This window comes from Aythya marila, assembly GCF_965140915.1.
Source record: "Aythya marila genome assembly, chromosome: 6".
NCBI lineage: Eukaryota > Metazoa > Chordata > Aves > Anseriformes > Anatidae > Aythya > Aythya marila.
In genome coordinates this window covers 25,113,002-25,125,859 of record NC_139047.1, presented here as the reverse complement: position 1 = coordinate 25,125,859, position 12,858 = coordinate 25,113,002, and the positions used below count along the sequence as shown (strand labels likewise).

At 39.1% G+C, this 12,858-nt stretch overlaps 1 protein-coding gene across 3 annotated transcripts in view; it reads right to left on the bottom strand.

Moving 5' to 3' along the window:
* The window catches only part of HSPBAP1 (HSPB1 associated protein 1), a 37,380-nt gene that overhangs the window by 24,083 nt on the left and 439 nt on the right, over positions 1 to 12,858 (bottom strand). For 2 of the 3 annotated variants that reach the window (XM_082763519.1, XM_082763520.1), the window contains exon 2: positions 1,913 to 2,098. In XM_082763519.1, coding sequence (XP_082619645.1) covers positions 1,913 to 2,098 — 186 coding nt within the window. Of the gene's footprint in view, positions 1 to 1,912; positions 2,099 to 3,017; positions 3,037 to 12,858 lie in introns of those variants that run through there. The other variant, XM_082763521.1, reaches the window with a different exon arrangement.

Here is a 12,858-nt window from a genome sequence, read left to right as displayed (position 1 = left end):
AAATCTTTTATAGCAACACAAGTCTCATTCAGTTACAATATAACCCCTGACAGCTCTAACCATCTTCCTGAAGACACTTCTAGCTCGCATTAGCATATAATGGAGGTTCCTGGAGACAAACTGATTGCTGCCTGGAGATTGATGTCTTTAGGAAAAAGTAAAATACAGATAGATGCAACTTCAAGATGCAAATTCCAGTTTAAGCCCACTCCATATCCTTAGTGACTACAAGTTATTGTTAAGAGGTAAGTCTTATCTACTTAACTGGCAGCATCAATCCATCACTTATCCACAAAACACTCCATGAGTCCCGTCTGAAGTTTCCCAGTTGGAATACCCATTTGGCTCTCAAAAATGCCTGCTAATTTATGGAGGCTATCCTTTTACCTGTGCTGGCGAGCCCTGCATATTAGAACTGAGGTACATTAACAAGGTGTCAAGGAAAACGTCATATATATGCAACCTTCTTCCCTGTGAGCAATAGGGTGCCTTTCATGTGTTGTGCAAAAACTGGCTGATGCTACACTGAAGTATAGTGACACTGCTGTGGAGACTTGTACCAACATATTAATTCTACGAGACAGTTATCACATCTGTAGGAAGCAGCCATATAACACCTGCTTTACCAGGGATGACAAAAGGATCATTAATCCAAGCTGGTAATATGCTTTGAAATCCTAAAATGCCAAGCATTCCCCCTCTAACACTTCCTTCTGTTTCATCACCTCTCTTGCAACAAATTGAACATGAAATAATATTGTCGTGATGCTGTGAAAGAAAGCAAATTTCACACAGTGTTGTAAGTAATATAGCATGATGTAATCCTACCACTTCCACGGGAACTGGCAGAGCCTCTTCTGGAGTCTCTGTGCAGACCCTACACTCCAAGAAAGAGGTGGTCCAACTGTTGAAGGTTGGAAGAGTACACAAATAACAGCCAGAAGGGGTCTAGAAGAACTTGACCTACACTAAGCATATTTTTTTTTAAAGCTGTAGTTGACTGGTCTAGAGAAAAAGAAGCGATGGAAAGGAGAGAAGATAGTTTAGGCAAAAGGGAGAAGCACAAGGCAAACTGTATTTTGGTATGTAGTTGGGAGGACAAAGGATATGCAGAGCATATTCAGAAGATATTCATATATATGAATAAACCAATGAATAACCTCTAAAGTCACTAGTAGATTGACAGTTTGATGCACACAGATCTTGTATTTTCCCACTCTGGTCTGAAACTCTTTCTGTCCATAGATACATCTTGGCTAGCATTGTATAGCTACAGGTGGCTGTTGTAATATTTAAAATCAACTGCAAAACTTGCCTTTTTTCCATCATGTGTTCCTAGATCTCCGAGTCAATCTGGAAGGTTAGAGGTGAAATTATTCTACTGGCCATCAGGTGATTTTTTAATGGTTTATACTTTACAGCGTGTTTCATCACAGGTTCTAAAAGTTTTTTTTTTTTAAAAAAAAAAAAAAAAGAAAAACCCTACCAGAGTCTCATAAAGCCTCTGGGAGGAAGGTGAGAATTACCTCAATTCTACAGGTAAAAAAAGAGGATAGTCTGGCCAATCAGCCAATTTTTTAACACGCTAAGGTTTGTGGATGTAGAAGCTGAGTCTGTCTGAACATTTGAATCACGTAAAAGACAAGGATCAACCACATACCCTACAAAGCAAGGAAAGGAAACTGAGACTCTTGATTCTTATATGTTAGTTTTACCCACCAGACCTACTACTACAAATAAGCACTTAAGAAAGGAGAGTCCCACCACTGGCCAAATCTACTGTCCTAAAAATAAAGACTGATGAAAAATAAGGCATTAGAGACTGAGCAATGATAACAGAGAGACAGAGAACTGTGCAACCTAAAAAAAAAAAAGAGCTGTGAAGTATATCACCAGTCCATCTCAGTCTCACCTAAATCCATTGTCTTCGATCCTATTCTAAACTCTATTGTCTTTCCATCCAACACTGCAGAAAGGAATTTCACATTCCAGTGCAGGGCTGGCCAGTCGCCAACCATATTACAGAAGACTGCAGGTTGCTGTAGAGACATCACAATTTCCTTGGCTGTCTCAGGAGTAAATGGTTTGACATCTTCACCTGTGTAAAGAAAAAAAAAAGAGCACTGAAGAAATGACTTATGATACATGAAGTGCTATCTATAATCTCCCACAGCAGGGGAAATATTAAGAACTAATACTTCATCTGTTTATAGTTGATTTTTTCATGTATCGCACTTGTAAAAATTTTATGTAACACTTCTACTACAAATACTGGGAGAACATTCCTACACTCAATTACAGTTTAAAACAGTGATTAGCACGTAAAATATAAAAATAAATAAATAAATAGGCATACACTTGGAATTTTAACTTGTAATTGGGCATTAAAGCACTGTAGCCAAATGCTTTAGAATTAGGCTATCAATAAAAAAAAATATGAATAATGTCCAGAGTTTAGAGACCATACATTTTTCTAGTAACAGTCTTTCTGTAGAGAATTCTTTCCACAAAATGTAGAGCATTGTCAGAGATAGCAAACCAGGTTCCTATGCATTTAATTTAAACCAAGAAATTGCAGCACAACCAAAAGCAGCAAGTATTTTTAAAGTTTTAATATTTCATCTACAGAATTTGAGAAAATTGTGTCAATCCAAGAACTATGCTAATTCAAGATTTCAATTTAGTCCTTTGCTGCTCAGAGAGTTATATGGCCCACTGAAACTGTCAAGCTGAAATGCAGGCAACTTGAATAAACTCAGCACTTTTAGAACAACTTTTCTTTAGGGACATATTCAGAAGGAAAACCTGTTTAAAAAAAATAAAAAAATCAGTTCCATAGAGCTGAAGCAGTGGACTACAAATGTGGATCATAAAAAAAAATCAATTTATTATTGTAACCTCTACTGAAGTTAACTCCTGCAGGACCTGTATCCATATTATGTCTAACATTTAACATACTGATTAAATACACCAGGTTCCCCATGACTTGTTTAGAACAAACAAACCTATTCACTCACACTATTTAGGGGTCATAATATGGTCTAGCATCCACAACAGGTTAAACAAATACAGGACAAGAAAATTCCCCTTTACACCCGGTGCCCCTGCTCCCCTCAGTGTGTGCAGGTGGGAGGCCGGGTGTGGAGAACCAGCAAGCTCCACAGCCAGCAGCCCACAGGGCTTCTCCAACAGGGGAAGAAGCACTGGGAGCAGGGGTTGCTGAGGAAGGTTCCTTGGGATTGTTTCTACCATAACAAAATGTAGGAATACTGAGGCACGAATGGCAGAATAACAGCATCCTGCACATGCCTTTCACGCCTGGTGGCAGGCAACTCCAGCTTAAAGCTTTAAAAACAAAGGCCTCTGATATTTTATCGCCACAGAACATAAAATTTAAAAAACGGCTTCCAATTCTCCGGGCAGATGAGAGGAGGGAGTTTGGGGTTTGAGTTGTTTTCCACATTTCCTCTCAGCCGCGGAGCAGCGCTTGCCAGGATGGTGTTGCTGCGACAGAGCCGTCTACGACACTCGGCCTTCAGTCTCGCACTCCAGCAACTCACACAGCCAGGAGGACATAAGGAGGCCGCACAGGGACCGTATGCCACACCATATGGCCCTCAGCACCCACAGAAAGAGCCTCAGGGGGTTTCGCAGCGATAGGTGAGCACAGCTGGAGGCAGCTCGTCCAGCGATGGCAGAGCCACCACGAGCAGGCACAACTGCAGGTGCTAGCAAGGCCGCAGGGAGCTGGTGCCAGGCAGGGCCAGAGGACAAAGCTCGGTGTGTTTTTCTTCAGTGATGTTGCTCAAAGACTGAACGTGAGGCTCAGTCCAGACCTGAGCACTCCCAGAGGGATTTATACGGCTTCTTCCATCTTCGAACGGTGCAACTGTAAATATTTCACACAGCTGGTGTTCATGATATGGGAGCTGGCTGGCCTTGCATATCTTTTACCTTGTTAAAACAAAATTATTCCTTGTTAGGCTAAGTTTATCACCACATGGCTGTCCTTTCCACTGTTCAATTGCTTTTGTTTTAAGGGCAATACATTTAATTATTTTAAAGGACCTAAATCCACAGAAATATTTTTGGAGGATTTTCTAAAGCTAAGTTTTACTGCAAACCTTTGGGTTCAACCTGTAACTTCAGCCAGTAGTTGGGATGTTCTCTATAAAAGCAGAAATTTTACTGGGAGAGACAGGAAGGCCCACTAAAGCCAACGCAGCTCTTGATTCTGTGTGGCTTTCTGATGTGATTTCCACATGCATACTGTGCTTTTGAAAGGTGTGGTTTTAACCACAGTGAATATTCAGTGAATATTCAGTGAATAGCTCAAGCTATTGGGAGAGTTTGCATAAGTGCCAAATAAAAAAACACAACACAACTTAACTAAATAGCCTCTCCGCTACTGAACATTAGCTGGAGGTTTTTGTCATGTCTCCATACTTGATTCAGTTCTGAACCTATTTCCCTATAAAATTTAGAAACAATGAAAGAGGACAGTCTGTCTCAGACTGATGTTAATCATTCCTATCCTCAAGTGGTATCAAAATCATTGTTAAATGAGTGTTTATCTTTTCCTGATATAGATAAAATAATTGCATACACCACATACACTGCTGATATAATCAGCAGTGGAGTTTGAGACATTTTAGACAATTTAAAGCATTAGACAAATGAACATTACTTTTTTGGAAAAGACAAATGGGAATTCTTGCCAATTTTGTGAAAAGAATCTTTAAGCGTCTTGAATCAGTTTTATGTATTCCTTGGTGAGAACTACAGTCAGTTAAACATAATTCATTCCCCATAATATTTGTCAGGCATATCTAAATGGCTGTGACTGAAAAGGCACACAATAGAAGGTAACTATCATGTACTGCATCAAACAGATATTTGGTAATTTGGAGATCTCCACTGATGAGTCACACAGATTTCTGAAAGAACTATATACTATATGAATGATAAAAGGTAAAGGAGATATCTGAAGACAGATACCTCTTGGAAGAGGTATTAGCAGAAAAAAAAAGGCAATCTAAAATAATGTTTTCCTTAGTTATTGTTGTCACAGCTTCATGAAGACCTCACAAGCTGGACTCTTCCTTCTCAGTATTTCCTCATCTGAAATTGATGGTAATTGCTCCTAGGCAAAACCTGAGATTTTATAGCATTTACAAGGGCACAGAGTCTGGACATCAGTGTGTATAAGTAAAATGCGTATAAATAAAATGTGTAGCAAAGAAATTAAAAGTCCTTGGAATATCCCGGGCATTAGAGATCAAACTCCTGAGGGAAATCAGGTAGCAGGAGAGGATAGAAATGCATATTCCTTTTGAAAAGAAAAAAACTCTGTTGGAGTCTTCATTTTCTCCCTTGTACTCTGATCCAAGAGAGAAAACGAATACTGTTAAATTAGTTCTTTCAACCAGGCTCAACAAATGATGTGGCTTCACAGTACAAAAGGAAACAGGAATAATTTGTCTCATGTTTTGACTTCATGCAAGGCATGTATAGAATCCAACCAGGAACTGAAAAACTGACCAAGTTTTAACTCAAATTTTGTAACTGTGACAACCTAAATAATTGGTGAAAAACCTAGGTGTTCTTTAGAAAGGCAACAGTGTGAAATAGAGATCTTCCAATTAAAAAAACAAAGCTCTCCAGTCATCTTTACATGAAGTGTTGCCAAAAATGAAGACTCGGCCAGACTTCAGCACTGAGGGCAGGTAAAAGAATAGGGATGAATTTGCTAAGTACTCTCCAGTAGACCTTGTGCTTCTAAAAGAAAAAAATATTTTTTTGTTTCCGATTAACAATTTTTCAGAGTAACTGAATGGGGCTTGGGAATAAAGAGTTTAGCTCAGCAGGCAGTCTGAAGAAAAGTGACTTGATCAAAGTTGTTCAGAAGTTAAATGTACTGTCATTAAAAAGCTAAATGTATTCTCATTCATTTAAAATAATTTAGCAAATTACAGGAGTTCATTAGCGAGTGGTAGTTGGCTTCTGCCAAAACACCCTGCTGCTTAAATACGAGGTTTAATTGAGAGGTATTAAAATTATTTTCTAAAAGAGGGAGTACAAGGAAATCCCAATAACATATTAGGAAGAAGCACTGTCGATTTGTTTTTTTTTTTTTTGCAAATCTGTAATACTTTATCAGCCTTATTTCTTTTTTTTTAAAGAAGTATAATGTATCAGAAGATAAAAGAAATAATTGGCATCAAATAGGCTAATATAGAGGAGTCAAAGCATTCAAAAAATCAGCTAATTAAATATCCACAGCCGGGAGTGGGAAAGAAGGAACAGGGGACGGTGAAATTCACTAAACCAAAAGGAAGTGACTTGGTTTGGAGGTCAGACTTAATGATTTCTCAGTACATTAACTCTGTAAATTAAAATAATAATAATAATTAAATAATCTGCATGTGATTACAAGGTTACGCACTATAATCAGCCTACTCTGGGCAAACAGAATGCATCTATTTATATCCAGGTAGTTTTCAGGACACACTGCATGAACACCCAGGTCTGTCCTCCTGACCAGTTATTGCTGTTACTATTATTTTTGACTCTGGGTATGGCACCACCGCAGATACAGCATAACCTAGGGGCATCTAAACTAGATTTGCATAGATATTTTGGCTACTGTAGGAGAGTTAGCTGTTACGTGGAGCCTCTCAGGACAGACCTGTTAAACACGCTTCTGCACTGGTAAAACTGGCACCTACAGCTTCTTCCAGAAGCCTGAAATAATAAGCACACCCTTCCTTACCCTCAGTGTCTGCTACTGTTGATGGAGGAGGAAAAAATAAAAGAATGAGGCTGTCCTTCCCAGGAAAATGTTGGGACCGAAAGGCAAGTGGTGTGTGCACACACTTTGCAGTCCTGCTGCAGCATCTCACAGTTAGAGCAAGTCTGAGTGACCCAAGACACAAAGATAAGAGCATGGGCTATGCCCTCAAACTGTCCTTACAATAAAAAAAATAAGGAAATAGCTATCAGACTTCTTAGGGGGTGGAGTAAGAGGCAGAACAATGAATATAACACTGGGAGGGACTTGCACCCCAAGATCATGCATAAATTTATGAAACTCCTTCCAAAATCCCCTAGGGCTCTTCTTAGAAAGCTAGTCCAGAACTCCTCGCCAGCTTCTGCCCTTTGCTTCTCCTGCTGCCATCCTGTACTGCACTTCCAGAAAACAGTTGTATCTGTCTTCAGCTAAAAAAAATAAACTTCAAGCTATCAGCTCTTCTGGTCTCTTCCAGTAGAAGGAATGTTTTCCTTTCCCAAATTGTCCTTGTAAATCCTGCCTGCATGTCCTGGCATTTCATATTCTCCCTTCTCCTTCTTAACTCCAAAACCAGGAAAATTGGGATATGTACAATTGAGACAAGTGATATTAAATGTATTTCCAAGGAACATTGTATATGCCCTATTGGCAAAATTGCTGAAAGCACAGTGAAACATGAGACTGCAGCACCTGTCAGATAAATTGAATTTCATTTTCTTTTGAAGGAAAAGACTATGGTCTTTGAACAAAGCTTTCCATCAGGATATAAAAGAGTTTATCCAACAAGGCAGCCTTCTTTCTTAAACTAGGCTGCTACAATTCCACCTTTCTGTCTGTTGGGCATGTAAATTATACTCACCTGCTGATGGGGAAAAGTAGTAGCAAACCCATTCCTTCCCAACACCTTACCAGCACTCATACACTTTTTTTTTTTTTTTTTTTACAACCTTCCTAACACATGGGAAATTTAACACAAAACTGAATATAATGTTTTGATTGAAAGTAAAGGAATTGGCACATCAGAGAACGAGCATCTATATTCCTAAGAAAAAAACTAATTTGTTCATGTTGTAAATAAACTGTATTTCTGTTTATTTTCCTATTCCTTGTTAGTAGTAAACATATATCCATGACTATATCATTGATCAATGCCCTGCACAAAATTCAGTCACAAGCCGTAACCATCTACGACTTTATTGTTGTCCTATGCTGCAAATTCGATTGATGTGAACTTCAAAGTGACAGCAACAAAAGACTCTAAATCTAAAATACACCATTTTTCCATAAGCTATTGTAGTAAATATTGAATAGTGACAGTGAATAGTATTCTAAAAATATGTTTTTCCCGTAAGCTATTGTAGTAAATAGTCAATAACACAAATGAGCCTTTTGAATTTGACCTACAAAGGGGTGATGATGGAGTTATACATGGCTTTGTTCATTATTATAATACACTGGATACATATCTTGATTAATGCCCAAGTTTTTTAGAGGTACAATTGTCAAAACGAAATTGTACTTTACAAGAATAAAAGTAGTATTTTTGAATCACATAAATTAATAAATTGAAAGAAACTGGAAAGATTCACCATGTGAACCTCCAGAAAAGTTTCTCAAGTGCACAATCAGAGTATTAGATTCTGGGATTGCCATTATTATAATAACACTAAGAAAAAGCATGGCTGTTCTTACATCTGTTTACATTATTTCATTCAGCAACCAGAAGTCAGCTTAACTTTTATGTTGCTATTTACCTTTATAAACTTCCTCATGCAGCAACACACTGACAATGCACTTGTTGCCAGCAATGAAGGGGAAATTGATCTGTTAAAAACTATTTTCAGTGTTTTGTTTTGTTTTCAATCTTGGGGTTCATGTAAGGGACTTAACATCCTGCTTTAATGCAATGTAGGGCTAAGGATAATTTGATCTAATACAGTTCACAAAAATCAGAATCACCAAGTTACAATCTTGTAACTTAATGTCCAATCTTAACATTGCAATAACATTAGTTTTGTTTCTTAATGTAAATATTCAACATAAAAGAAACAGTTTCTACAGAAAGATAAACTTCTGGGCAAGGAGGCTGTGATTTTCACAGCTAATACAACAAGCTGCTGTTAGGGGTATCCCAGCACACCTACTGTATGATAGCCATGTGTGACCAGCCAGATACGCAGAACTTTGTATACATGAACGCCCTAACACTCCAATCATTACAACTGGGCAATGATTACGTTATTCCTTGCTGCCTCGATGTAAGACAATAGGAGAACAATGACAAAGCTTGATCATTCACCAGAGACACAATGCACAGACCAGTACCAGTGCAAAATGACTAGCTTTTCTTGCTGGTGTCAGAGACAATGGGATCAAGACTGAGGCAGATCATGACCCAAGGAGACTGACTGAGATTTTCGGCCTGTATTCCCTACATCTTTCATTAACCAACCACAGAGGAAGAATCCGCATGAAAAAACAGCTGCCCAGCATCTCCTTCAGGGACCCTGCCGCGGGCTCTGGCTAACCACAAACCACAAAATCATCTCCCCTACAATGGTCACTATGCAACGTGGGCACACACAGCCTGTGATCAAAAGGTATAAATGACTGTCCGCTGGATACTATTGATATTTGATTTTAAGAATAAAACTGTTCAGCTTTCATAAGCTGAACATGTCTCTGTATTTTCCTTTCTTTTTGACAGAAGAAAAAAAGAAAACAACAGAAAAAAAAAAAAGAAAAGAAGTACTGTAAAGCCTTTTTCATCCCAAAGTACAAGGGAACCATTGTATGACTGTAGAGCTAGAAGTCTATCTTCCTCTCAGTAAAAGAGAAAGGTGAGAAAGAAGCTGAAAGGTACAGAATACAGACTGGAAGATGCCCAAAACAGGCTGAAAACAGAGGAGATCCTGAACGTGTTCCTGCGTTAACTAGAAGGAAGGGAATGTCAAAACTAGATGAGGGAAGGACAGGATTTGCTCACACCTCTTCCTAGGTGTTGTGCAAGGACAGAGGGTGTAAGGAAAACCATCACATCTCTCTGCTGCGCTGGTGCTGTGTATGAGAACTCTGAAACTATACTGTCACAGCTCCGACTGAAGTCTAGCAGTTGAGGGAAACCTTTGGAAAACATGCCTTTTATTGGATGCTGGAGGGAATATTCGAAACACTCTAAACATCACTTTTGAATCTTTAAACGAATTTAGGATCCTGCCCGTTTTGTGCCAAAACGCTTCTAGCCTTTGCAATGAACTGCCACTTGTCAGGCTGGAAGAGATGAGCTGAAACAAGAAAGAACCAGACTGTACACATAGTGCTGGGCGTTGTTTCGGGAGAGAGGCATCGGAAACAAGGGGATGCTGAGATTCTTCTAATCACTCTGAAAAAAAGTCACATGGGAAGTTGATCTGCCAAAAGCCTGATGACTGGAGAGAGCAAATGGCACTTGCTAATGCCCTAGGAGTTGGAGGTTCCATCATGGGGGGATAATCCTCTAACTGCTCAACTCAACCGTTTCACGATAGGTGTGTTTAAGCTGAATCCGGCTCTGCAGATGCCCCAGGGTTACAACAGACCCGTCAAAGCCTTCAGTTTATCTTTATAAGCCAAGCTTAAAACAGCGCAGTCTAGGTGCCAACTCACTAATGGATCAGCCCGGCCTGTCTCAGGGATGGGATGAGCAGTTGGCAGCACTAACAGTTTCAGCCAAACAATTTTTATCCGTCACTACTAGTCTATCAAAGCGCGAGGCCACCAACTCCTCCTAGGAGGAATTCAGGAGGGTTTTAGCACGGATATAGGCAGGCAGGCATGCATACGGAGATGCAAGCAACTTGAGAGCTTTCAGGTTTGAAATGGAGGCACCTAACCAACAGATACGCTCTCATGGCTGTGTGATTGATAACTGGAAGGGCTTTTATATCACTATTTTGGATCTAGGCACTGTGGTCTGTGCAAGTCCAGTTATAGGCATTAAGGTTCTGGGCCAGGAGACAAAATAACCTTTCCACTTGCCAGAATGTATGTGCACTTCATCTGATAATATTCAAATCTCTTTAGCTACATTATAATGAGGTTAAAGCAAGAAAAGATTTCCCCACCCCACATATTACAAATGTCAGTAATGAGAACAGTAAAAATGTCACCACACGGAGAAAAGAGTGAAATTAGCATATTTAGAGAAGTATTATACCCATGAGTGAAATAATGCAATCAGCTAGCTGCAAGATAAAGCTAATTTGGTTTCCAACAGTTTATCAACAATGCACTGCTCCTTTACATTAACAAATTTAAATGGTACCATATCCTGCAAACAAGAATAATTCACACAGAATATTACATTGTGTTAATTAAATAGCCGGAATGGAAAAGGTCAGGCCGTGACAGAAAGATCTGCATATGGGTTGTGAAGCTATGAAAAAGATGGAGTGATTTAGAATCAAGCAGTTAAAATAAATTATTCAAATCATAATTAAGTCAATAGTAAATAAAGCTAGATTTTCCAAGTCTATTTTAATCTCCTTTTTTTTGTCACTGTTTCTCAGAAGATTTTCTCTCCTGCTGGCCCATGCATGCACCAAAATATCTTTAAAACTCTCACATGATGAAGTGACCTGCATAAGTTATTGAAGAATTTTACTGAATTTTCCATTTTACCATGCAGGTATCAAGAGGCAAGTTTTGCAGTTAAAGGGCACTGCAAGGCACCACCTGCCTTATTAGTGGATTAGTTTCTTGCTACTAGAATAACCAAGAAAGCCCTGCAATTACTACAGTTAATTGAAAAATGTTCAAAGGGAGAAACATTTTTTCACTTTGTTTACTTTTTCAGATGACAGCACTTTGTCTTTGGCACAATGCCACCAAATCAATTAAATTATAGAAGTAACATAGCCGTTTCAAATCGAAAGAACATTTTGGCACGGGCTAAACCATACGGAGGTGGTAATGTATAAAGAAGACCAAGCAAAACAGGGAATTAATCTTACTTGGAAAAAAAAGAGCACTAACAGAATACACATCGGTCATGATCAAGTCTGAAACTTGTCCAATATTTTTACTCTGTTTTTTTCATCACAGTTCTACATGGCAAGCTGAAGTTTTACTTTACTACCTGCACAGCTCTCTGGTATTTATTTGTGCATGAATGTTTTTTCCTGAGGAAGATACTGAAATTTTCTAGACAAAACCTCATTTTGTTTTTGATCATATTTCTGATCATTTGGTATAAATTTCCTTTTTCCACCCTGAGTGCTTGCAACTCCTAATTTGGGCCTCTGTCTAGCAAACAGAGCTGTGTGGGCTAAACAATATGCGATGTCCGTATGTTTTGGGGGGAAATTTCACGGGAGTGTGTAGTTTTGGCTGCAAAACTGTGGGTTGGGCATCGCGTTTGAATTTCAGTCATGCGCTGCCCAATGTATCAACAGAATTACATTAACACTGCATCTAAAACCAGCCCTTGTGGATCCCACTATTTAGCTCTTCCCAATTAAGCACACAGGCATTTATCAAACCGGCTTCCAATCTTTGTGACAGAATTCCTAAGCGAGCCAAACTGAAACGCGTATTTTTTCAGGGAAGATGAAGCATTGTGCAGCATATGAGCCATTAATTTTATGACAAGTGCAGATGGTAGATATACAGATAAATACTCACACAACCTAATGAAATGAATATATACTTCAATCTATTTAAATGATAATAGTTTCTAATGAGCCTAGCGTAGCCCACATGATTCAGAATTCATCTGAATTCTTTTAAAATGGATTTACGTGCAGGCTGTAAATGAATCCTGTTGTTTTTTTTTTTTTCCCTCCGATTCAGGCCACAGCTGATTTTTAGCCACCTCATTACAAAGCTGCTCTGACACCTGTGAGGCAGACACCCCATGTAGGTGCGCTGCATCCACCCCAACCCTTTTGGGGCATTAAGGGATACTTTTGGCAGAGAGCCCTCTTCAAACCTGACGTAACACGGATAAGCACCTGCTGTAGCACCTCGCTGAGTAAAGGTACCTTTAGGTGCTAAGGGGCCAACCCAGTCCTGTCCTCTCTGAGTGCAGG